General features: G+C 41.0%; 4 protein-coding genes across 8 annotated transcripts; all 4 read left to right on the top strand.

Annotated features, from left to right (window-relative positions):
- The first annotated feature begins 2121 nt into the window (after window positions 1-2121).
- Window positions 2122-9317, top strand: gng13b (guanine nucleotide binding protein (G protein), gamma 13b). Of its 2 annotated transcripts, none has more exons than XM_085934837.1 (3): window positions 2122-2363; window positions 5928-6054; window positions 6692-9317. In XM_085934837.1, the coding sequence occupies exons 2-3, from the start codon at window positions 5957-5959 to the stop codon at window positions 6795-6797; spliced, it is 204 nt and encodes a 67-aa protein (XP_085790963.1). In that variant the 5' UTR covers window positions 2122-2363; window positions 5928-5956; the 3' UTR covers window positions 6798-9317. The 2 variants fall into 2 exon arrangements, with proteins under 2 accessions (XP_085790963.1, XP_085790962.1); XM_085934836.1 differs by having other exon boundaries at window positions 2122-2491.
- Window positions 9318-13024: 3707 nt separating this feature from the next.
- Window positions 13025-16657, top strand: rad23aa (RAD23 homolog A, nucleotide excision repair protein a). Of its 2 annotated transcripts, none has more exons than XM_085934373.1 (9): window positions 13025-13110; window positions 14019-14180; window positions 14286-14491; window positions 14572-14615; window positions 15444-15571; window positions 15708-15795; window positions 16013-16143; window positions 16252-16413; window positions 16494-16657. In XM_085934373.1, the coding sequence occupies exons 2-9, from the start codon at window positions 14169-14171 to the stop codon at window positions 16605-16607; spliced, it is 885 nt and encodes a 294-aa protein (XP_085790499.1). In that variant the 5' UTR covers window positions 13025-13110; window positions 14019-14168; the 3' UTR covers window positions 16608-16657. The 2 variants fall into 2 exon arrangements, with proteins under 2 accessions (XP_085790499.1, XP_085790498.1); XM_085934372.1 differs by lacking the exon at window positions 13025-13110 and adding an exon at window positions 13117-13354.
- Window positions 16658-18237: 1580 nt separating this feature from the next.
- LOC147043871 (uncharacterized) lies at window positions 18238-21313 on the top strand. Of its 3 annotated transcripts, XM_085934371.1 has the most exons (10): window positions 18238-18395; window positions 19288-19348; window positions 19462-19614; window positions 19682-19780; window positions 19849-19959; window positions 20028-20111; window positions 20194-20233; window positions 20347-20401; window positions 20553-20728; window positions 20807-21313. In XM_085934371.1, exons 2-10 carry the CDS (start codon window positions 19310-19312, stop codon window positions 21286-21288), a joined length of 1239 nt encoding a protein of 412 aa, XP_085790497.1. In that variant the 5' UTR covers window positions 18238-18395; window positions 19288-19309; the 3' UTR covers window positions 21289-21313. The 3 variants fall into 3 exon arrangements, with proteins under 3 accessions (XP_085790497.1, XP_085790495.1, XP_085790494.1); XM_085934369.1 differs by having other exon boundaries at window positions 19867-19959; window positions 20553-21313; XM_085934368.1 differs by having other exon boundaries at window positions 20553-21313.
- A 267-nt stretch (window positions 21314-21580) lies between these two features.
- Window positions 21581-24250, top strand: atf4b (activating transcription factor 4b). The gene is made up of 3 exons (XM_085934699.1): window positions 21581-21769; window positions 22454-22909; window positions 22973-24250. The coding sequence occupies exons 2-3, from the start codon at window positions 22555-22557 to the stop codon at window positions 23929-23931; spliced, it is 1314 nt and encodes a 437-aa protein (XP_085790825.1). The 5' UTR covers window positions 21581-21769; window positions 22454-22554; the 3' UTR covers window positions 23932-24250.
- The last annotated feature ends 955 nt before the right edge of the window (window positions 24251-25205 follow it).

Here is a 25205-nt window from a genome sequence, read left to right as displayed (position 1 = left end):
AGCAGACCGGGGAGAGCTGAATTCTGTAATGCAGCCATGAATAAGAGATGTATTGAATGCTGCAGCTTTGTTGATGCATGCGCTTGCACACAATCATTTGCAGTCTGTATATACACACACACACAAACACACACACACAACGTTCCATTAGAGGAAGCTCTGGCCATTAGTAGTTTTATCTTCTATGTGTGGGACAGCACTGACAAGATCCCTCTGCACATACTCAAAGACACTCAATCAGGTTCAACACACAAACACATTAGGTCTTTTTGTCTTCCAGTCTTTTCAGCATATCCTTTAATGGACATCAAAAAGTGAGAGATTCCCTTCCAAATAAATACAACATCATTTTCAAAAAGCAGTCACCGCTTTCATACTGCTTACAACAAACAATTGAGTGTGTTTGAAACAGAGCTAGCTGTCTTATAAAGGTTGATTGAGAACCTCGTTATAATTTGACTGAGATGACAACAGAAAACTTGAATCACATTAATCTTATGAAATGCTACTTCCCAATACAAAGGCCTGTTTAGTTCTTCCCAAGTGAATGACACATTTGAAAGGAACATTTGTTCGATGACAAGTACAGCTACTACTTTTGCCACTGTCCAAAAAAAAAAATGTGCTAAATCATCTCATTTTGATCGCCGTACTTTGAGAAGCCCATTGATGAAGATACCCCGCAGCATCATCACACTGCATTCACCAAGAGGTGTTACTTTGTCAGTGTAGCAATTATCATAATGTGTTTACCCAGCTTTTCCTTCATTGGACATTTAGAACCATTTTATCTGTGGCAGAAAAGACACACGGGCCAACAAATGCATGCATGCGCACGCACGTGCACACACTTGACCTGAATTTAGACAACAGGGTTGCAGCTCTCCTCCATAACTGGGTCCATTAGGGGCTAAAGTGCAGCTGAGCCACATGCCACCCCACCACAAGAAGACACACAGGATTAGAGACACACAATGGGACAATGTTAGGGTGCCTTAAGGGGATCAAATACGGATGACCACAAAAAAAAAAAAAACAACGATGTTTGTATCAAGGTGCTGTTTTCCTTCTGTCAGTACATTATTACCAGTTGGCTATAGTGAGTGATGTTGTCATGTACTTTAATTGATTGTTCTATCCCCCCCCCCCCCCCCCCCCCCCACACACACACAATCAATTTGAATAGAGCACAACAACATGAAGTCTGACTTTGCTTTTTTTTGTTACTTTGTAACTTGAGCAATTTATAGCAGAGGTTCCTGATCCTAACATCCATTAAGCTGTGCATCATGAATTAATGATCACTGCTGAGTAAGACAAATCTCAGCGCTGATGGCACTCCCATCACCATCTGTGGGAGTGATGCCAAATTTTAGATTCTCTTCTTCCTGCACACAAAAAAAAGAAATGGTTGAGCCTTCAACTATACCATTTGTTGATTTAAGACATATAAAAAGTGATCAAATACTGTAATTGAACATGACATCATCTGCAAGGGTTGTAATGAGCATTTCAAAATTGCCCTTATTATTTTGCTGTATTTTTGTTTCTATGTATTTCAACAACTATATGCGAGTCTGTCTAATGGGTTTTGATGTCAACAGAGGAGAAATGGCCATTAACAAGCCATCACACGCTGACAGGATGTGAATCATGGGACTCCCTGCACAATTTTCAACTCAGCTCGGTCAAACTGTCCGACTCTCCAGCTTCTCTTGAGAATGAAAGTGACCCATGTTGATTGGAAACATGCCATTCACATCGAGCAAGATTTTCATTTGCCCGTACAGGGCTAACTTAACCTTTGCAATTTAAATGATACAATTGTTTTGGCTCTTCTGTTCAACAAGCGTTGAGTGGCCATATTAGGGCAGAACTCTATTGTGTGACACTAAACGTGCACACCCATGAAAGGCTGCTCAACTTGTCTCTATAGACACTGTCTCTTTTACCTCTCTCTCTCTCTCTCTCTCTCTCTCTCTCTCTCTCTCTCTCTCTCTCTCTCTCTCTCTCTCTCTCTCTCTCTCTCTCTCCCTCTCTTTTTTTTCCATCTCTCTCACACGCAGACGCACAAAAGCACCCAGCAGAGTCAAGCGCGCTCCGCTCTGCTCCGCACGGCACGCCACGGCACGGCACCGCACACCGGCTGCTTTAAGTTGTCCTCTTCCTGTCCTCCTTCATTCTCGTGCAGCCCCAGTCTCAAAATCCCAGACTACATCCCAGCGACTCTTCCTCCAATCAATCCATCCATCCATCCATCCTTACTCACAAGGATCGTGACTGCTAGTGACTGCGGATTTATCTTTTTCTCCTTGCGGGGAATCCTGCTATTGAGCATACTTATCTGCCATTAAACCCGATTGGTGAGAATACAAGCTTTTTTTTCTTCTTCTTCTTCTTCTTCCTCGCGTCCTTCGTGGCTTCGCATTCGTTTACCTGCACCGCGGTCCGAGTTGAGAAGAGCAACAGCCTCCGGCTGCGCATCAGTGAGGTAACTATGCGTCTGATTCTGCTCTGTGACTAACGTAGATGGATTATTTAGCACAAAAGCAATTAGAAGAACACCAATCATGCTGTTTTGGTGGATTGCAGATGATGAACAGGAAACATTTCAACTTTGTGTGCCTCCAATATCTCCCTTGTATTGTCAAAGCCATCCTTGGTTATTCAAGCAGGGGTGACTCAAGGACGAGTGACTGGATGTGTGAACACTTTTAACTCCTGCTTGGCAGTGTGTGTGTGTGTGTGTGTGTGTGTGTGTGTGTGTGTGTGTGTGTGTGTGTGTGTGTGTGTGTGTGTGTGTGTGTGTGTGTGTGTCTATGTGCATGTACAGTAATGTTTCATAAAACCCTCTATAACTCCTTTGTCCAATAGATGATGCTTGTATTTGTCTTATTTATATTTAGCACACAGAAGTATTGAGACACACCCTTAATTTGCAGTGTTTCGCAATATTTGTTTTGATATTAAAAAAAAAAAAAAAAATTATGGCACACCACCAAATAAAAGTGAGCTCACGGAAAGACATTTTTTTTTCTTTGAACAGGTGGGTGGGAAAAATATGCAAGCACACTCCCGACATGAATAAACCAACTCTATATTTTTTCTTTTTATAAGCCCCAAGGAGAGGCGGTGGGTGTAACACTAATTTGCTCACATTCCATAAAGTGTATTGATCAGCCCCAATCGACTGTTTTTTTTTTGTTTTTTTTTCCAGTCCCCATGACAAGCTGTGTCACGGCAGTAGCAGTTGTGAAAATTGTACAGCGGTATCAATATCATTTAAGTCATCTTAACACCAAGAAGCCACTCTCAGCTGGTCTGCCTGTTCTTTTCTATTTTTAGTCTCTATTTACAAGGCACTAGCTATAGAGGCAAGACAAGTCTTTTCACTCTGTTTCTTTGCCTTTTCTCCTCTGCCTCATTTTCCTCTTTTGCCTAAAAATCTTTCATTCACTTAAATCCCCTTTCCTTTCTAGCACCATTAAAGTCGGCGTGATTTGACACATTAACGACTCCAAGACACGTGCGTGTGTACATTATGATGGTATGCGGTGGATGGGAAGACAGCGGAATAAAAAGGGGGTAGAGGTTAATCTCTGGATGCTTTTAACCCAAATCACTATGTGACCTACATACTCTTCGTAAAAGAACCACCCTACATTGCCACATATATTTACAAAGCGTTTAACGTGCCAATGTGGAAAAAAGCTCAACTTCTGCACATTCTGTCGTTTACGGTCACTGAATACGTTTAAAGCAGTTCCCAAAAGGGTATCGTTGAATGCAGATTTGATTACCATGACAACGAGGGGCGGAGCTAAGGGGTGGGTAGTTGAAAAGCATGAGTATAAAATGAGAAGGTCGGGTAAAATTTTGTCGGTATAGTGGAAATTTTGTTCGGAGACTTTGTTTGTGAACCAAATACATTTTTGCCATTAAAATGCTTGGAATTAGTGTTAATCTGTTCCAGTTGGGCAAGTAATGTGCTGAATACAGTGAACACCGTTTTACAAGATGGCGTCAAAGCACAATCTTGTCTCAAGCATAGTGATTTTTTTGTTCTCAGGGGTCAGGGAAAAAACATTTTGATTGTGGCACCTTGTTTGGAGAAATGCATTTCCTGTAAAATATCAACATGACAGCAAGACGACGGTAATTTGTGTCAAATTTGAGTCATATTGGCAAGAATATTTGCGTGCAAATGCTTTGTTAGACTCTCATCGTTAAATTCATGCGGGAACCTCTTTAGTTGTCTCAGCAAAAAAAAATAATAAATACAACCAAATAACACATTTCTTGGCCATACCACCAGTGTTGGACGTGTTACTTCCAATGATTATAACGGTTGCAACAAAGAAGAGAAATCAAAAACATGCTCCCGTGGATTAATGATTTAACACTTTGAAAGGACTAAAAATAGACAAGGAGCCTTCGGTGAGTAGGCGACTGTGGAGAACAGCGGGATGCAGGAAACGGCTAGAATCAAAGTGACAATGCTGCTTAGGCCAAATCGAATTCCAACATTTGTCAATATTCTCACAATACAATGCCAATATCACAAACACTTCAAAAACACTCGTATTTTGTATATTTAGCGAGCTTTTTTGAGGAGCCCAAATATGCTTACACAGCATATCGTTAATTTGCTTTGTAAAAAAATTGTGAGGATTGTAGCTTCATCCAGAATGCTGAGAAGGTCACACCAGCCCATTTTATTTGCAAGTATTTCCCTCTGACCATTACCCAGCACATTTCTCTTTCCTTGAAACTGCAAATGAGACTTGAAGAAGGTTGGGACGGTTAATTAGAGGAGGAACCAATAACAACGTGGTAGATAATTAGAAAAGCATTAGTCCATGGTCAAATCATCTAATGAGATCCAGTGCACCATATATACTGTATGTTAGAAATTCTGCCATTACGAAATGAAAGTGTCTGAGAGAAGAAAGAGAGTGTGATGTTAGCAGATGGATTGAGCGGACAAGTGGAAGTGAAAGTGATGAGAGGAACGGAAGAAAAATGAGGATGAGGAGTCAGAGTTAGAAAGAGGCAAACATCCTCCTGGAGGACTCTGGAGGCTGAAACTGGATCTCAGGCAGGGACTGGCCATTGCCCTCCCTCCCTCCCTCTCTCCCACTCTGTCTTTTTTATTGGTAAGAGACATGTGTTGTATAATCATGTGCTTCCAACTCACAAAAAAAGACACACTGGAGTCTATTCTTGTCTTTCCTGTTGAGTCACTACATATAAGTACTTTTGTGCATCTGGAACCAAGATGTTGAAAGGAAAGGACTTATCCGGTCATATTAATTGGTTTTTATTTTTTATGGCCAAGTTTTATTTTCCAGTTTGACATGACTAGACATTTTGTATTCCAACTTCATCACAGTCTCCAACATCTCTGTTTTTCAAGAGCCCAAACAATTTATTTGCGTTTGAAGGCAAAATATCAATCAATCAATCAATCAATCAATCAATCAATAAATATATCAATCAATTTGATTATAATTATTTTTTGTCCTTCTCCCACCTCACATTTTCTTTCTGTCCCTCCTTCAAGCTCTCTGATAAATCATTCAGTAATCACATTAATCTGATGTAGCACATAAGGCTGCAAATTTGCATATATTTTCTACTGAGCTGCATTTATTATTTATTTTTTTTACTTAATAAACCAAAATATTGTCAGTTTGATGTGTTTTGTCTGTGTAAATTGCCTCTGGAGCTGCTGAGAATTTACAGGAGAGCTAAGTGGGTTATCCACTCTCTCTGTCTAAGGTTGTTTATGCTCAATAAATTTGACAGCCTCTATTTTTCTCCCACCTTTAGGTAGCTACAATAACACCAGCACACAGCACAACTTGCTGCATTTCATGTGCTTGTCTTTGTGTGTATTTTTATACTTTTGTGTTCAATGTGTACAGATAGACACGTTGTAAATCAGACTGCAGTCATGGATGAGATGGATCTTCCCCAGATGAAGAAGGAGGTGGAGAGCCTCAAATACCAGTTGGCTTTCAAACGAGAGAAGTCGTCCAAAACTGTCACAGAGTGAGTTCATTTAGTTCATCATCATAATAATAATAATAATAATAATAATAATAATAATAATAATAACTTCACCTTAGGCACAGCAGCTAATGAACATGAAATGTAAATCTTTACTTTCAAACATTTCATCATTTATATGAAAAGGGTTCATTTGGATCATAGATTGGCTGATTTCTTAAGGGTAATAAAAAAAAAGATAAAGTGGACCGGAAGCTGTTATGTCAGATGCTGCATCCAAGGTCAAGAATGAATTGGCAAGGTCAAGTTATCAGGAGTTCATGCAGCTATCAAGAGATTTCATATTAAAACTCAACTCAATTCTTACAAATCATTCAAAATGTGTGTCTTATACCGTATATTGCAAAAGATACATACAAGAATTCATTCTAAACTATTAAAAACAAAAAACCAGTCCATGCATTATTTTCTGCATCGTGTAAAATGTAAAAACAAACACACACATTGTACAAACACACACAACAAAACACTGATGGGAAAAATGAAACATCTGATTGCAAAGCAAATTGAAATCTGCTCCAGTTTGCTTTCTTACCATAAATGGAGAGAATGGAAAGCCCATTACTCCAGTAATAAAGTTGCTGTGGAATTTAAAACATGTTTCTGTCTCTCTCAAAAGTTTGGTGAAGTGGATAGAAGACGGCGTCCCCGAGGATCCTTTTCTCAACCCTGAGCTAATGAAGAACAACCCTTGGGTGGAGAAAGGAAAATGCATCCTTCTGTAGGACGCGCCTAGCTTAACCTTCTCTTCTAGTTTGACCCACAATACAGATGACTCCCGACCCTAGGACTATCCCTCACGACCTCTCACCATGAATGTATAACAGTCCCGAGCACACACACACACACACACACACACACACACACACACACACACACACACACACCCTGACGAGACCACACAAACACACACCGACACACGCTTATGCCTGACTGCCACAATCTTCACTTGCAAGTTCATTCTTGCCACGGTAAATGCATTTTTCGTTTTTTCTCCAACCCGATCAATACTAGACGTCTCTATATACGACAACCTACTTATGCAGCCGCGAGGCACAATGTTTCATTCCGTTTTTTTGCAATTAACATCTATAAATGCTTTCATTCACTCTATTGCTTTTATTCTCGTTGCGAGCTTAAGTTACACGCCGCTCACTTGTTACTAACTCAAGCTAACTTTTTATACGCAAACGTCAACGGATTCTTACATTTGGTGGCTGACATGATGCCTTAAAGTTGTAAATGGTCATTTATTTGCGTCAATGCAAATTATTATTTTGTCTCTTGGTAACATTGAGGAATTATTGTAAGGCCCTAAGACATCGTGAAGATTGTAGCGTGGACCGTCGACATCGTTTGACAGGTTTTCAAGACATTTAATTTCATGTATTTTTCATCGACAGCATCATTTTAACTGCCTGACTTATAGTATGTAATATTAATATCCCAAAAAGTGTGCACCAATAACACCAAATTTATTGGCAAATTATTTGACTGTTCCGAATGAAGAATTGGGGCATTTGAATGATTTGGAAGTCACAACAAGATCTTAAGGCAGAGTTAGGATTTTACAATTAAAATAACAACACTTGAAAGAAAGTTTATTTCTTTTTATATGTGCGCCCTCCATTGCTGTTGCAATTTAAAATCAGTTTTCAGGTTGTTGTTTTTTTCCAGGCAATCTAATATTTGAGCACCCCATCCACAAAATATCCCACATGACTAAATTCACTGCCTGAAATAGCGACCAAGCAACCAAAGCCTTTTCCCATAGCAGGAATGAACAAATGTTTACCATGACAGCAAAAGTAGACACGTTTACAGCTTTGACACTTCTCACCACACAACTTTGAAAGCATGGCTTTCCTATTTAACATGATAACGCATGTTGTTGTTCTTAGGTGTTTATTGTGGCTCCGGGTCCCATTCGCAGGTTAAATAATCTTTCCGCTTCTTACCTGTCGCCCTAATACACAACACAAACACGGTATACAAACATTCTCAACAGCCATGTACAGCCAGACCCCTTTAACTTATTTTGTCTCTATTTATTTTATTTATTTATTTATGAGAACTTTCTCCTTGTGATGAATGCTCGCACTTTTCTATTTGATTTTCTTTGTGTCCATTTCCAAATCCAATGACGCAACACCTTGTCAGATCAATTACTGCCTTTGAGACAATTTCCTTATTAGAATGTAAAAATGTTCATGTGTGCATAGACATTCATTCAATGCAGTTATATCATAAAACGAGGCTGAACAATCCCCCAAAACACACACACACACACGGATTGGTGTGATGAAGAAGGACAAGGACAACATGGGAACCTCACGTCATCCAAATACTGTAATGACTCTCATTATAATCTGGATGACCCAGTTCCCCAAAGGCTGTTCTGTAATTGGGTGACTTTTTGTACAATGAATTAATTGCAAATATTTAATTGAAAGTAGTACATGATGTGCTAATTAATTCGTTTTTTGCCAACTAATCAAGTACTCACTGTATTGTAAAAACATGAATAAAATGAACTTTGTAGAAAAAAAGTACACCGAACCAAAAAGATTCTGATCATATTTATTCAACTGTGTGACTAAAATAAAAGCAAATGGGGAAAAAAACCTTACTGTGGCTAAAATAAAGGCAAATTGAGAAAAATAGATCTGAGAGGTAATAACAGAAAAAGAATAGATGAAAATTTTGATTGTGTTTTTTTTGTTTTGAAAACTGTGTAGTGTAGCGCTACGGCTCTATGTATCGTGTGACTTTTTCCTCCCTCGCTGCATGAAGAGTGGCTTCCACTGTACAAAACCTCGGAGCTTCATGTGTAGCTTTTCCAGAGACCCGAGTGCTCTCAGTTCCAGTCTTGAAATTTTATATTTAGCCTCTTATCCAACACATGAATCGATCAAACCTGTACACTGCCGCTGGAAAAGCAGCAAAAGGAGCAAATGCAGATGCACTTAACCCAACTTAGCCCTTATTTTATGACTCCTGTATTTTTTTTTTGTTTGTATTATTTCTTTTCATATATTCAAAACATCTGTGTGCTTGTGTTGCTTCTATTATAATGTCAGTATAATCTTAGCTAGCCACATATTCCTTGTGAGAGTGCTTTGGAGTTCCAATTATGCATCCAATTAAGCCCAAGTGTAAAGATTACAAGCAATAAATTCAAGATCATTTTTTATTGGATTTTTTGCAGAAACATTTATCTTATTCAATAAAGTAGAAGATTTTGAGAGAGCTTTGTTGTTGTTATTTTTTTGCATGTCTTTCACAACTACAGCAGGCTCACCCCAATGTGGGAGGAAGTAGATTCAAATTCATAACCATTATATTTAAGTTTCTTCTCAAGACAATAAAAAAAAGAGTTTTTGCAGAGTGGCCAGTTTTGCTAAATGACAATCCTACATATTCTCCTGACGACAAATGACTGCACTCAAGAGAGAGACAATAACGTCTCCTACTTCCCCTTCACTGCTTCTTATAGCTCATAAATAATAAAAGACAAGTGGTGGAGGATTTTTTTTATCCAAATAACCTACTTTAGCGATTATAAATTGAGGATGAGATTACATAGATATAGATATTTTTTTATTGACTGTGTCAAAGTGTTTACTAGCTAGGTAGAGTTGATGCTTACTTGTCTTTTTATGGGTCATCCCTTTGCCTCTTTGCTGCTCTCCATCTACTAATGCTCTCAATCCCTGTTCACCCTCATGCTACTAAATCCGCACCCCCTTTGTCCCCTTTCCCCCTGAAATCCTCCAACCGCCTGCACACACACACACACACACACACACACACACACACACACACACACACACACACACACACACACACACACACACACACACACACACTAGCCGTCTCCTCGCTGTCTGACTTGAGTTGGGTCTAATGCGCTTGTTAATGGCCCTCTAACTCCCAATTTATGCTCAGATTACACACTTGCGCTCCCAAACACACATAGCGGTGCATCTGCTCATGCATGTGCACGTTCAACAACACGTTTGTGTATTTACGTTCCAACGCACTGACCGTTTCTGTTTGGATTAAGAGTAACATCATTTACAGTGCAAATTGTTGCACATTTTGATTTTGTTTCAAACTGGAAGCAATTGCCAATGGATATTGCTGGATCTTCGCAGACCAAACCTCAGAGGTCTGATTTTCAAATCAGAAGAACGTCAAAGTCATGTTTGCGTTCATTACAAGCTGCGTTTTCGTTCAAGGAACTCAAATGTTTCTGCAAGTCAGTGCTAGCGCCGGACAGCCGTCAAAGACTTAACATTGAGTTATTGAGGAGGACATTTTACTTTAGTCCTTGAAATGTATTTGGCTTTTGCTCTCGGCGCAGCTGTCATGAAGTGATAATATTATTAAACGTTATATATTAGATAACTCTATTCTCGGTAAAGGCAATTTTCTAAGTGGGAATAATGACCTTGGAGTTTGTGTCATGTCTGAGTATCAACAAAACAACTCAAGGTAGTAGAAAGCAGGCAAACAGAAAACAATCAGTCAGAAACTACAAACAACTCCAACAAATGTTATTGCACATTGATTGTAATAAAACCATGATTAAACATGGCCAGAAAAGTGCATCACTTTCATATCAAGTCATTTTCCATTTTACAGCCTAACATGGCTTTGTGAGTAGCACAAAGTGGAAGTCCATTGCTGGATATGGAGATGGGATTAAAAGATGTGCTTCATTGAGACTTATGCGCTGAGCCATGTACTGTGACCTTTGCTTTAGAGCTTGTATGGGGCCTCATTCCTCTTCCTTACAAGGAAATATACAGCTCCACTCATAAATTTTGGATTTATCTGACTTGTAATGACCAACTTTGGTATGTGAATGTGTGCTATATGTAAAAAAAAAGGAGTTCCTGGATTACTCCTTTGACCCATCGGCTGGATTCTACCCCTCTTTTGAGATTGAGGTCGCTTATGTGGCAAAACTTCGTTTCCGTAGATCTGGACGAAATAAGATCTTGACGCACTCGTTAGTTACCGGAACGCTCAGTCTCACCGAAATGTACAGGTAGCGCGAGATGAGACCTGTTAGTTGAGCTAATTAGCATGGCCTCCCTCATGTGCATGACTTTGTGCATGGATGGGTGATGGTGTGTGGCCCACTTCTGACAATGCTATGGGCCAGAAGAGACAGGGGTTAAAGAGGACGGATATAGATAGAAGTGAGAAAAGCATAGGGAGAGAGGGACGTCGACGTCGGGGTTGTTAACCACTAAAGCATCCCAGACCCATGAGAGTTCTGTCTTTTCAGTTTTTTTTTTTCTCCGCGGTGTCATTACCTTCTGTCGTCTTCTCGAGGGAGTCCATGTTTACCCAGCGTGGCCTTTCAGCTGTCACTGCGGGAGTCATGTGTTCTCGGTTGCCATGGCAACCAACAGACGCAGTGAGTCATCTGTTCAACATATAAACAAATGATTGGAGCGGAAACTTTCAATTTGAAAACTTTCCAAAACTCTTTTAACTAGAGTAGACATGCTTGGGGACAAAGTGCGTTACAAATAAAATGTATTACTATCATTATTATTGCTGTTGTCCCTCTTGTTAGCTGTTAAAAAAAAATGGCCGCCCCCTGAAATGGATAAAAAAGTGGATTTTGCCTGTTTGATTAATCTTCCACATATGAAAAATTAATTAGAACTCTGTGTTTCGACTAGTTGGGTTACACACAAGATATCATTCCAAAGAAATTTGAAGGCTTGACTTCCCCTGGAATGCATTGCTCAAGAGTGCACCGATTTTTTACACTAACTAGAATGAGCATCAAATAAATTTGATGGAAGATTGGATGGATGAAAGGTTTGAAGGGAAACGAGCCAAGTGAGTGAGATACGCAGGAGTTTCCATGGCTCACAGTCACGCCCACACAGAACTCAAATCTATTTTGCCCTCAGTAACAGCATCACTCATCTTAGCAGTGCTGAAACATGAGGTGAACTATTCCAGCGGAGGCATATTGAAAAGATATTCAAACACACATATGATGTTTGAGCTATTTGGAAAATTCATCTTGTATACATGCCAGTGCACAAAGCTAGAATGAAACTTTTGTTAAGTCAGGCTTATTTGATAGACAATTGGCAGCAATATGTCAAAACAGTGTGGAAATGCTTTTCAGACAAAGCAGTCTTTTTGTGTGGACAAAAGCCATCAAGAAGCAGCATTTGAAGTAGGTCTGTTTGCAGCCATATGCCCATGAATGCAGCATGCCTCAATAAAATATGATGTTTCTGTGTTAATCTTTAATAGTTCTGTCCTTCAGAATTAACCCAGACGAATACACATTGAGGGCACCATGTGGAATCTCTTTGTATCCTTCTCCCCCCTCAGTCATTGTTTTTTTTTTTTCCTCCTTCTTCTTTAAGCGCATTTCAATCCACATATTTATCTTTTTTTTCTTCTTTTCTTTTTCTCACATCAATATATTTGTTTTGAAACTTAAGTATCTGAACATGGGAAAAAAGAAGAAAACAAATGCCATTACCTAGCCACCGCTGGTCCCAAGTCCGAAAAAAATGAAATAAAAATGTGATGGAGGCTGAAAAACCGTGCCAAAAAAAAATCATGCGCGGTGCTGTGGTGAACCCTGATGGTACAGACAAAAATTGCAACATGCGCCACCGAACCACATTTAAACGTGGAAAAAAAAATTGTAACTATTTGCCAATGTAGTGTTATAGAACGATATTCTTAAAATACTATGAATCAGTAGACCATTTACAGTATTTTCCAATATGTGTGTGATTAACAGAATGAATGACAACCAATGTTCCTAGTCATGCCTTTTATCATATTCATCAAATGAACCATATTTTCATAATTATAAAAACAAAAACAAATGTCCTGACAGAACAGCAAATAAATATCACTTAAATTATAAATGATTCGTGTTTTGTATGTGCCGGGATGTAAGACTAAGAAGCGAATGATGCTGCCCAAGTCCCGCAGCACTGAACGAGATCTCGTCCGTTAGACCGAGATTCTGCTCGTGACGTAGGTACCACCAACTTGTCACCAAAGATGGCGATTTGCTGAGTGCTCATGGATATACACATTTTACAGCTAGCTGTTATCCTACCAAAAACGTCAACTGTAAAAACAATTTAACCGCACGTCGAGCCGATACTTAATCGTTGGAATAACACCGGGGACAACGTTGGCCACCGCCACCATGCAAATCACACTTAAAACACTGCAACAGCAGACTATTCAAATTGAGATAGATCCCGAACAAACGGTGAGTAGCTTTGTAGCTAACTAGCTAACTTTAGCTCCACTCCCCGCTACTGAAACTAGTTTTTAAACGCATGTTTACCCCCGTGCTTCTGTTGGAACTTATTGTCATGTGTCGAGAGTTGTGATTTACGGGGATTGGCAGACATTGTGCGTTTATGTCTGGGTAACCCCCTCCCACATGCTGCTACGAGGTGGGAACAACGCGAAACCTCACTTGTTAGCATTAGCCCACTAGCTAGCTGAAAAGCCCATAAAAAAGTGCCCAACGTGAAGGCTGAGCACGTGCTGTCAAAACGTCGATTATTTACGATCACGCGTTGGTGGTGGTTGTGCTAAATGTGGCTAAATAGATGAGTAAAGTGCATGTTTACAACGCTGATGCTAATGACACTGCTAATTGTTGGCCGTTCTGGTATTGCAACATTACAAAGTAGCAAGCTAAATTTATTAGCATGGTCATTGCCCTAACTTGCTGCCTGACAGGCCAACGCCTTTCATAGAGTGGACAGTTGATGGTTCTGCATACAACATTTTGCCTGATGTGACGTAGGCGGGGCTCAAATTTCGCACAAAGTTGTGCTTTGCATCGGAAGGTTTAAAAAATAAAAAGCCAGAGTTCTTGCATGCCATACATTATTTTGTCTGTTTTTCTTTTCTTTTATTAGGTGAAGGCCTTAAAAGAAAAGATAGAAGCAGAGAGAGGAAAAGACAATTTCCCCGTGTCCGGACAGAAGCTGATATATGCTGGAAAAATTCTTCAAGATGACACACAAATTAAGGAGTATAAAATTGATGAGAAAAATTTTGTTGTAGTCATGGTGTCCAAGGTAAGATCATTTGATTTAAGATCAGTGGACTTTATTCAGGTACATTTTAATTTGTGCATGTATACTTATGCAGCAACATTTTTTTTATTACGATGATAAACAAAGGCTAAGACTGCAGCTGCTGCTGCAGCACCTCCTGCTTCGGAAGCACCCAAACCCCCAGCCCAGGATTCTGGTTCCACGTCAGTTCCCACTTCGACTTCAAGCTCAACCCCAGTCCCAACCTCCACCCCTGCAGCTGTTCTCACACCCCCTGAGGAGGTCAAGGAAGAGCCAAGTGATACAGCAACAGACCCCCCGCAACCAGCCAGGTACAAGATGTTATGACAATAGTGGAAGTATAGATGCATAATATTTCATTCATTCATTTGATCTTAACTGCATTTTGCAGTTCCAGTGGAGGGAGCCAGGGTTTGGATGCCTCATCTGCACTGGGTATGTCATTGCCACTCTTGCAGTTTCCAACGTTAGCATGGGAATTGGAGCCTAACTCGAGATTTTGTGATTACTTTAAAGGCAAAATAGATATCTGTCACTTAACACACATAATAGTTAAAAAAAAAATTCTAAGTACAGCAGTAGAATACCAAAATACATTTTCCAATCAAATGAAAAGTTGTCCAATGATTTTCTTCTGATTCCGCCATTAATCCTGTATGTTGTCAATGTACATTTAAATAATTGAAAATGTTTAATTGGACTTATGGCTCTGAATGCACACATAGATGAACAGCCTGGTAAGTTGCCACTCTCCTCTTGCATCTCTCAGTCAATAAGGCCGCCTTATCACAAATGCTCTGCAATGCATCGGCTTTAGATCAGTATCAGAATCCTTTTCTAAAATTAGTTCATAGACCTGTTGAGACACATACGTTGTCCGTCGCCACATTCTGTTGCCATTCGTCGGGGACATTACGGGCTGCAGAGCAAATCCTAGCCTAGCTATTTTTAAACAGTAACAAAAGCTGCCTCTATTGTGAGCTCCCAGTTAGGACCAGCGATTCCACTCTCAGATTATGCACATACCTTTGTCATGTTGTCATTTAAGACTGTCTTGCTACTTGTTGACATTCACTTGTAAAAACAAAAATACATCAAATTGGTTAGGTCCTCCTTTTACTTCCCCACTGCACCTCTCCTTGGTCTGATAAAAAAACATTCAGGTAAATGTTTTCCCTGATTACAGAAAAAACTATGGAGGTGTACAGCATACCTTAATATTCACCAATATTGAAAATAATAATCAACGCTGTGTGTTCTCAGTGACCGGAGCAGAGTATGAAGCAATGCTTAAAGAGATCATGTCGATGGGTTACGAGAGGGAGCGAGTGGTGGCAGCACTTCGGGCCAGCTTCAACAACCCTCACAGAGCTGTCGAGTACCTTCTCACTGTAAGTCTTTCTCAGTCATTACACTTGGACTAAATGACATCCACAATGCAAACGCATTGTGGGTTTATGTGCACCATTTGCTTCAACTCACGTCGTGTTCATTCAAGCGTGCGTGAAGTGTATCGCATATTTCTAGGGTCTCCCGAGCAGTCCAATCCAGGACACGAATCCCCCGGCACACACGCCAGCATCTGGACCCACAGAAGCGCCGTCTCTCGCAGAAGGTTAGGATACTTTGAATTTTACTCATTGAAAACGGCAAGAATAAGAACAAGTGCCCTTGAAATTTCACATTTACTGCACCAAAAATATTCCAAATATAGCACACGTAGAATAAAAGTCCTTCGAAGACGAGTGAGTTCCAGAGACACAGAGGTTCTGTGGAAGGAAGCACAATCAGACTGTATTGCCCTGTAGTGACATTATTTTGTACACCATCAGGAGAGAACCCTCTTGCATTCCTGCGGACTCAGCCCCAGTTTCTCCACATGAGGCAGGCTATCCAGCAGAACCCAGCTATGCTTCCAGCTCTCCTGCAACAGCTTGGCAGGGAGAACCCTCAACTCTTGCAGGTAACACACATGCATGCACGACTCTTTCAGATGTTTCCTGTCCTAACGTTTGGTTCCATTTTTCTTGACCTGTCCTTCCTTTATTTGTGTGATTTGTGCTCCCCGCAGCAAATTAGTCAGCACCAGGAGCTGTTCATTCAGATGTTGAACGAGCCGGTGGGTGAGGGCGGGGAGGCGCCAGAGGTCGGCGAGATAGGTGCGGCGGGCGAGGAGGGTGCGCCTGTCAACTATATCCAAGTCACACCTCAGGAGAAAGAGGCTATTGAAAGGGTGAGTGGCTCTCGGTAATGTACGTTCGTCATCGCGGAAGGTTTTCCCCTAAAGGCGGTTCTATTTTTGACACCCGGCAGCTAAAAGCGCTCGGCTTTCCCGAGGCGCTCGTCATCCAGGCCTACTTTGCCTGCGAGAAGAACGAGAACCTGGCCGCCAACTTTCTCCTCAACCAGGGCCTGGAAGACGACTGAAGAGCCGAGAGAGCGGCCGCCTTCCTGCTCCTCCCCTCCCACCCCTCCCCTCTTCAAAGACTGCACGCCCAATTTACTGTACAGCCAGCCAACCTCAGCTCCATTCAACGGGAGAGAGGGAGGGGAGAGCCAGAAGGGAGCGGGGTGGGATGGGACGGGACGGGGTCAGGTTGTGACCAATCAAAAATGGAAGTTTGCTGCAGGAAGGTCAGACTTAATGTTACGTTAGCCGGTGTGAGAGAGGGTGGGCAAATCCACGTGAATTCCAATGGAATGTGTGGACTTTGTTTAGGGGACATCCACAATTTGATTTTAGATGCGCTTTGTGAACACTTAAAGGGGGGGCTGAAGTTGCTGCGCTGAGTGTGCGCGTGTGCTTGTGTGTGCGTGCGGGTGTACACGTCTGCGTGCCCGTGCAGATGTGATCCACGTACGACTGACGGAATCAGTTTGCATTGCCTAAGTTTGTTAATGCTGTAGCTGAGCACATTCGTCCCTTCTACAACATGATGAGCATATTTTTAGCGCCACGTTTGTGTCCAATATTTCAACACAAACTGGTCTTGCTGTGGGTTATTTTTGGGAGGGGAGGATGGGGGGGGGGGACACAGAATCAACTGACAATATTTGGTCTTGCCTTGCGTCACGTTTAAGACAGCAGCCAATCGGAATCCTTGCACACTCTTCTGTATGTTAAGTAACTCAATGTGCTAGCTATGCTGGTCGCTTCTGGTGCATACCATATTCTGCAATTTACAAAGTGAAGTTAAAAAAAAAAATTCTACCATGATTGTTTACGACAACTAAAAAAGACAACAAAAAAAACCAGGCTGCTGTTTTAATGCAAATCACCATTTTAAATCACTAATAGCTGCTTAGACACATGCTTTTGTTTGGTTGACCATTTAGTCAACTGATCCCTTTCCGTTAGTTTGCGAGGAAAAAAAAGTGGTAGTAATTGTATGAGACTTGATTTAAAAATTATTCCACATCTAACTAAACCTTTTAGAGCCAAGGGCCCGCTAAGTTCTGACATGCAACAGTAAAGGATTTCATGCAACTCCCATGTGACTCATTCATTGTAATAGCTTTAACTTAGGTGAACATTTATTTGCTTTCAAATATTCTTTCCTAATAATGAACCTTTATCTTCAATTTCTATATTTGTTAAGTCCCCCAAAACGATATGTAGTAAATACCAAACTAGGATTTAATCAAAGTCAAGTTGGTACAGTTTGAAATGAAGTGCATTTCAATTGTGTGTATGAACTTGATCTCCAAAGTTCATTTTGAGGATCACCTTGTAAGAGAACGGTCATCATACTGTACCGTTCAACTGGGATTACTGTCAAATGTTGCGCCAGAATGAGCATGTGTGGCACATTCATTTGTTTCTTAATGTTGAACAAATTGTATCGGATAAGAAGAGCAAAGTGTGATTCTGTACGTGTGAGGGCAGTTTGTGCTTGACTGTCTTTGCAGCATCAACATTATCTTGGACTATGCTGTGCTACATTAAATATCAGCAGTCTTTCAGGCATTTGTGTCTCAAATTCATTTCAATTCATTATTTCTTTGAAAGTCTCTATTCCAGCGCCTCCTGGTGGTGCCAGAAATTTGGGGAGAAAGATTTTATTTGCATGTTGGAGATCCACCCACCTGTGACACTGAGCTATGAGGTGCGCACCCTTAATGACTGAGCAGTATTGGAAAGGCAAACCAAGAGTAAGCAACCGAATCCATAATCAGGGGTAACATGTGACTCCGGTGTGGCCTGAAAAGGTGACGGTAAGCATAAATTTGCAATTTTATTCAATAACAAAATGCATGTGGCATCGATTCAGCTCATTTTTTGTTGTTGTCGTTTTTGTAATTATAAGAGTGATTGCATTACAATTTAAGACTTCAACAGTGTTATGTATATTGTAAACGTAACCAGAACCATAATTCAGTTTTTTTTAATTAAATTTACTCAATTTTATTTTGTCAAATGTTGCACAAAATAAAATTAATTCAACACAGTGCTACCTCTCAAGATCCTGTGAGTCAAGTCCGAATCGAACACTACTTGTTTTGCAACATTGTATTGATAGTATCAAAATCTGATATGATTGAAAAGCAGCTGCAGGTGGAATTTTTCCGTGACATAACACTTCCAGGGTTACATCTATCGGCTAGAGATGAACAATATGATTGATGGATGGATGGCTGAGTGCATGAAAGCCTCTAGGTATTGGGCCAGAATTTTTTTGCCCTCTCCTGGTGCCAATGGCAGCCTTAACTTATACTTAGCGGAGCTTGTTATTATTATGAAACAACTTCCTTAGAATATATAAAAATTGCAATTATTTGCTGAGTATATAAACGAGCTAAATGAAACAAGACGTATCAATAACAAAGGGGGGGAAAGTACCTGGGTGTGACATCTCGAGGTTTAAAAAAAGAACTTCTTTGTTCCATAGTTCTATTGATTTACCTGAAAATGTTTCGGTTACGTAACAATTGGTGACAAACAATAGATTCACTTGGAGAGTCAGATAAGATCACACAATGTATAAAAATGCCACTTTACGTAATGATGTAAAAGTCTCAATTAAAAAAATAAACATTGCAATAGTGACACATGTGAACAATAGCAGTCAAAAGTACGAATAATAATAATATTTGTCAACCTTTACAGCCCGAGATAGAGACCAACAAAGATGAGGTCCTCCATCCTTCCATATGCAGCAGAACCAGGGGTAATCAATTAATACTATAAAAGTCATCAAATGAATCCAAAAAAAAAAATCACAGCGTTGATTTATTTCTGTATGTTTCTCAGTATGTGTTACTCTGTTTCATTTGCTCAAAGACTTCCCCAAAGAACAACTGCGCTGACTCCAAGAGGCGCCGTCCCCTTTGTCCACCTCTGGAGCCACCGACGGGCATATACGTCAATCCCATTCATCCCAAAATGGTCGTATATGAATGCGATCGAACGTCAATGACAAATGAGCCTACAACGGTATGAAATAGTTGGTTTTAATTTGTCATCAACACATCAGCTCAAAAAGCTTTGCTATACGCTCCAGCCTGAAGTTGTGAATGGAAAAGTACTTCGTCCTGGCCGTCCCCCTCCACCCCTTCCGCACAACTTTAATATCAGGCAAACTTCAGATCATCAGAAATCCGTGAGTGAAACCTTCCCTCCATATGCATCAAAGTTATTATTATTATTATTTTTTGAAGTGCCGGTCAGGAATATGTGTTTCCACAGATTACGCCACCTTTGGTATCACCAGATGAGCCCCTATACACGGAAGTTGAGGAGGCAGCATACTTGGAAGTTCTACCAGAAAATGATGCCACGGTTAGACAGACACACACATGCATGCGGACACACACGATTGGATAATCTGATTCTGAAATCACTTCCAGGCACAGGCGGCATTGAAACCTCAAACAGCAGCACACAGGCAAAACGTCTTCAACCTCAACTCTTCTCAAAACACACACAACCGGGTAAAAATGGTTATTTGCAAGGAAAAAGCTTTATAAGAGAAAATGTACATTTCAGTCTGTGTTTTATTTTTATCAATCACAGGATACCCAGGACCTGGTTGAATGGATGCGAACAATATCAAGTGAGTAGACCAAACTTCCTTGTGACATTTTAAGGTCATATCCATTGATAAAATGTGGAACAAAATAGATGGTCTAAGAATATTGGATCTGATGTGCTGAATTGTTTTGACAGAGACTACACATGTGACTCCATCTTTGTGTGAACTCAGTAAAGAGGATCAAATAAGGTAACCACATTTGATTTAAAAAAAAAAAAAAAAGTATATTATGATAATTTCATGTATGAATGTACATAGTTTATTAAACCATTTTTTCCCCAATAAATAAAACATGAAAAAAATACATTTTAATTCATCCATTTTTGTTCTTACTTTAAAGGGCTTTCAACCAGAGAGCTTTGAACACCAAGCAAGTTCTTCATCTCTTCAACGTTCTCATGACACGGCGCAGTCAACGTCTGCAATCCTATATTTCACATTTTCATTCTTTCTCTGAGCGTCTGGACAAAGAGAAGAAAATGGTCAAAACTATGGGCATTGCTGGAGGCACCACAGGTGCGGTGGGAGGAGTCGCTGCGGTCTTTGGAATAGCCTTGGCACCCTTTACCATGGGCGTCTCCTTGGCCGTTACAGCTGTCGGCGTTGGCATGGTGGGGGCAGCAGGAGGAATGGGTGCCCGTGCTTCCAAGGTCAACAAGAAGATTGGAGACAGAAACACCATTGAGAATCTGCTTCGTAATTACATGTCAGATGTTGCTGATATAGAACAGTGTCTGAAATTCATCCTCTGTGAAATAACCGAGGTGCAAAGGCACAATCTTGAGAGGTTACAGCAGGCTGGAGCTCTGTCTGATGCTTTGACAGTTGCTCAGAAATTACACTCAATAATAAACAACATCAATAATGGTCAAAATAATGTGTACACAAGCGGACTGTCTTCTGTGAGGCTGTTATGTGCCTTTGCTGCAGAACTGGATCAGTATTTTAAGGAAAAAGGTGGGCAAAAACGCTTAAAGAAGTCCACAAAGAGCAGACTCTCAGGCAGATTTCAATTGCTGGCTCGAAATCTTCAGGAGGAGCTTGACTATTTGAATTTTGTATGGCAATTTTTGTAAAAAAAACACTTTGGGCATTTTTGTTTTGTACCTCATTTGATTTTTATATCGCATAAGCTGTGTAAATATATCATCATTAAAAACTAAAATCAATTCTAGAATGTTGTCATTTGTAATTATCCCGTATTCCTTAATAGTTCACCATGAAGTTATGAATAAATCTATTTTAAAAAGTTGTTTTTTTACATGACGTCAAGGAACCGGAAATACGTCATTGAGACGGAATATAGTCCTCGGCGGAGTGATCGCCAACATGCCTACTGCGGAATGATATTGGAAGGCGGATCACTGTTTTATCTCAACAACAGTAAACCGTTCGCCATTTTGCCTTCCGTAACACACAAGTGTCAGTCAGAATTCCCAGACATCCGCCTAATTTTGCCGAAATGGCAGTGTGAACGTGTGCAGCGACCCAGCAGCAGCCAGCAAAACAGTGCATACAACCAGTGCACTGAATTACTTCAAATTCAGCAAAAATGTCGTAAGTATTGATTTAAAAATCGCGACTTCCTCGTTAAGGTGTGGTGGGCCTGCCTAGCTAGTTATCATGGGCGTCTTTTATCGGCAACGTCGTGTTATAACTGACCCTAATACATGTCAAGTACATCCGTATGAAATTTTATTGATCGCGGACAAAGTGAATGTTATAGCAAAAGATTAACCGACTGATGTAACTCCTAACGTCGAGAAACAATTTTATTTGGGGTTTTTTATTCAATGCGTCCGTGTGGTTAAATTATGGTTAAATCCCTTAAAAACCATAAACATTATGACTTTATTCCTTGTTGTGTTGTCATTTTGCTACTTTGAAGCGTCTACGTGGCTGTCGAATAAGCTAATTACCTCGTGGTAAAATGGCGGCTTTGTATGTCTGGGGGAGGGAAACTCTTTGACCTTTATTTTAAGCTGCGAATGACGTCACACAGTCACGAGAATACCAACACGTGACTTGCAGCTTTTTCCTCTGCAGTGATGGGGGCAGTGTTGTCATACATACACGAGAGACACTAACTGCAGCTCGACTTTTTAGTCTATGAAGCATAGTTACAAATAATAACCAAAATGAATAAACTCAAAATAGTTCTTACCCACTTAAGCAGCTTTTTTTGGTCTTGTCTGTCAAGGTCATAGCAATTTTTAACCAAATGTCTTTCTCTGTTTCCAGGTCCCACGTGGAAACCCTCAGCACTGCTGCAAACGACAGCAAAGAGTTCGGCACTCTCATATCGTTGTCACGTACCCCTTTTGTGACCAACAACAGCCACTATGACCATGATGATGACAAACTCACTGTTTGGCCTGGAAGACATGGAGGCTCTTCTGTGGAAGCCTTCCTCTCCCACGGCTGACGCCGTGGGCTCAGCTGCGTTTCACCCTGACCGAGAGGACCATCGCAAAGGAGGACGAACCTCAGTGGATGGAGTCGCATCAGCAGTGTCACCATTCAACTCCTCATTTCTGTCTTCTTCTTCCTCTCCCCTTCCCTTCTATTCTCCCCCTCGTTCGCCGCCGGCTGTCCACCAGGGGAAAACTGAGTTTTCATCTGATCCACTTCAGTTCCACTGGTCGGACCAATCTGAGCAGTTGAGAGATACGGAGGTGGTCTCAGCTGACAGCAAAGGTAATAATAATATTATTAGTGAGTGAATAAAACGTTTTCTAAATTTGCCCATTTTACCCTCAGATGATGTGTTTGGTGACCTGGACTGGATGGCTGAAAGGGTGGATCTGAGTGACTTGGACCTGGACTCCCTGATAGGCACCTGCAGTCCTAATGAAGAGAATCCCAGTGATCCAGATGACCTCCTGGCCACTTTTGATTGCCCCATTGAGCTCGACTCACTCCCGATACCCACTCTGTCAAGTTTTGCCGATCCTTCACCAGATGTTCGTCACCCGCCCTCTGTCGATTCTGACCCAGTTATCTCCTTAGCAGAAGCAGTCTCCCACAACGATTCGTGTGATGTTCCCTCCCCTGTCCCATCCATCCCAGAACCCCAAGAGGAGTTCGAAATCAAATCAGAACCCACACCCGCCGACTCCCCAAGTTCTTCCTCATCATGTGACGAGTCTCCCTCATCCCCGGCTTACACCCTCGACTTGGGGAGTGAAGTGGATGTTCCCATGGATGAGGTGAAGCCGGTGGTACCCACAGTGTTGCCTCAAGTCCAAAGGGTTGTACTTTCCCTTTCACCGACCCGAATTGTCCTCGTGTTGGCTTCGAAAGATGACGCCACGGCGCCCTCCGCCATATCCACTCGGTCCGGCGTTAATCATGCCACTTCCGCAGCATCGCCCCTAACAAAGTCCTCCAGAGCTAGACCGTACCCTGATCCCAAACAAAAAGAGAGACCACCTTTACCCACAGTTCAAGTCAAGTCATTTCCAGGTGCAAATGAAAGAGGAACGTTGAAGGCTCCAAAGAACAAGAAATTAAAGAAGATGGAGCAGAATAAGACGGCAGCCACTCGCTATCGGCAGAAAAAGAGGGAGGAGCAGGATGCCCTGTCCACCGAGCACTCGGTGCTGGAGAGGAAGAACGTCGAGTTGAAAGAGAAGGCCGAATCTATGGCACGAGAGATCGAGTACCTCAAAGAGCTCATGGAGGAAGTCCGCCTGGCCAGGTTGAAGAGCGGACCCTGAGCACCGACGGGTAGTGTAGAAGGCGTTAGAGTGAACACGCGCTCGCTGTGTTTATCTGTCGGAGAACTAACCTCTACTGTATGCTTTGCGTGCATAATATCCACCATTTTAAGTTTAGCTAGCTCACGCTATCACCTTTCTTATAGTATTTCAAAGTAATGAGAGTAGCTGAGGTACACTTCCATCCATTCTTGCATGTTTCACATCTTTGGGCCTAGGTGTCATTCTATAGAGTTGGTTGGGGTCTTTTAAGCTCGTTTAAATATGTATTACTAAAACCATGTGTATTATGACTTGGAAATAAAAATGAAATGTATTACTTTGGTGGTTCGTGTCTTTTGGAAATGGTACATCATGATGAAAATAATTGATGGGAACCTAAGCAAGTTTGGATTGAGACCGCATTTTGCTAAGCACAACCAGTGACCACATCAATGCTGTGGGGGAAAAAATTGGAATGTCCCGCATGAAAAATCCCATGTGCCTTTGATTTGACATGACCTGAGCATATGCGGGATGAAAAGACTGCATTGGACCCGCCCTAGGCAAGGAGGGAAAATGCTGATGCCGGTGCTGACCTTGCAAACCTTGAGTAATACAAAGTAAAATGTGTTCATTCAGCTTTTAACTGCTTTTCATCTCTTCTCCTTATTATGTAGCATACATTGGAAATCTCATCATTTTAGAATCTGAGTGAGATCATCAAAATAATGTCGCAAACCAGTATAATAAATGGAAGTCACCCAAGTTCGTAGAAATAAAAGGAAAACAATATTAGAAATACGTAGATGAAACTTTTTTTTTTCTTGAACACAAGATGTCACTACTGAGTCACCAAAGACGAAAAAAGCCGGAGTTCAGGCTTCGTTGCGTTCACAATTATTTTTAAAAATATAGATAAAAAATATTGTGACGTATGGCGTGTGACGTCATGAGAACCCAAAAATGAAGGCAAGTTGTGGTGGGAATAAAAACTGCACCAAATAAGTGGCATGACTCCTCTTAATTTTTGCCAGTCATTTCGCTCTAACTAACGTTTTGGAGCTGACCAAACTGACAAAAACCATTTTTATTACTTTTCAGCATCTTCCTTATATGCACATCATATATTTGAAGATCATGTTCCTGCAACACAATACAATGAGCGCCAGATCTATCAGTATCTTTTATTGTATGACAATGAACAAAGTGCCAACGATGCCATTACGAGAAAGGACACAGCAAGTAACAACATCACTTTGAGCTACAGTAAAGTGGCCAAAACTAGTGCAAAA

This window comes from Syngnathus leptorhynchus, chromosome 16 (genome assembly GCF_054491065.1).
Source record: "Syngnathus leptorhynchus isolate UIUO chromosome 16, UIUO_Slep, whole genome shotgun sequence".
Lineage (NCBI taxonomy): Eukaryota > Metazoa > Chordata > Actinopteri > Syngnathiformes > Syngnathidae > Syngnathus > Syngnathus leptorhynchus.
The sequence above is the reverse complement of the archived record's forward strand: the minus strand, read 5'-3'. Positions and strand labels throughout refer to the sequence as shown.

Excerpts from the sequence above, each read along its gene's own strand:
- LOC147043871 (XM_085934368.1), top strand. The coding sequence starts at position 19,310 with ATGAGGTCCTCCATCCTTCCATATGCAGCAGAACCAGGG. Across the intron at positions 19,960-20,027 it reads TACCAGAAAATGATGCCACG|GCACAGGCGGCATTGAAACC; the intron begins GTTAGACAGACA and ends AATCACTTCCAG. Across the intron at positions 20,112-20,193 it reads CTCAAAACACACACAACCGG|GATACCCAGGACCTGGTTGA; the intron begins GTAAAAATGGTT and ends TATCAATCACAG.
- atf4b (XM_085934699.1), top strand. The coding sequence starts at position 22,555 with ATGACCATGATGATGACAAACTCACTGTTTGGCCTGGAAGACATGGAG. Across the intron at positions 22,910-22,972 it reads GGTCTCAGCTGACAGCAAAG|ATGATGTGTTTGGTGACCTG; the intron begins GTAATAATAATA and ends TTTTACCCTCAG.
- rad23aa (XM_085934372.1), top strand. The coding sequence starts at position 13,289 with ATGCAAATCACACTTAAAACACTGCAACAGCAGACTATTCAAATTGAG. Across the intron at positions 15,796-16,012 it reads AGCGCCGTCTCTCGCAGAAG|GAGAGAACCCTCTTGCATTC; the intron begins GTTAGGATACTT and ends GTACACCATCAG. Across the intron at positions 16,144-16,251 it reads AGAACCCTCAACTCTTGCAG|CAAATTAGTCAGCACCAGGA; the intron begins GTAACACACATG and ends TGCTCCCCGCAG.
- gng13b (XM_085934837.1), top strand. The coding sequence starts at position 5,957 with ATGGATGAGATGGATCTTCCCCAGATGAAGAAGGAGGTGGAGAGCCTC. Across the intron at positions 6,055-6,691 it reads TCGTCCAAAACTGTCACAGA|TTTGGTGAAGTGGATAGAAG; the intron begins GTGAGTTCATTT and ends CTCTCTCAAAAG.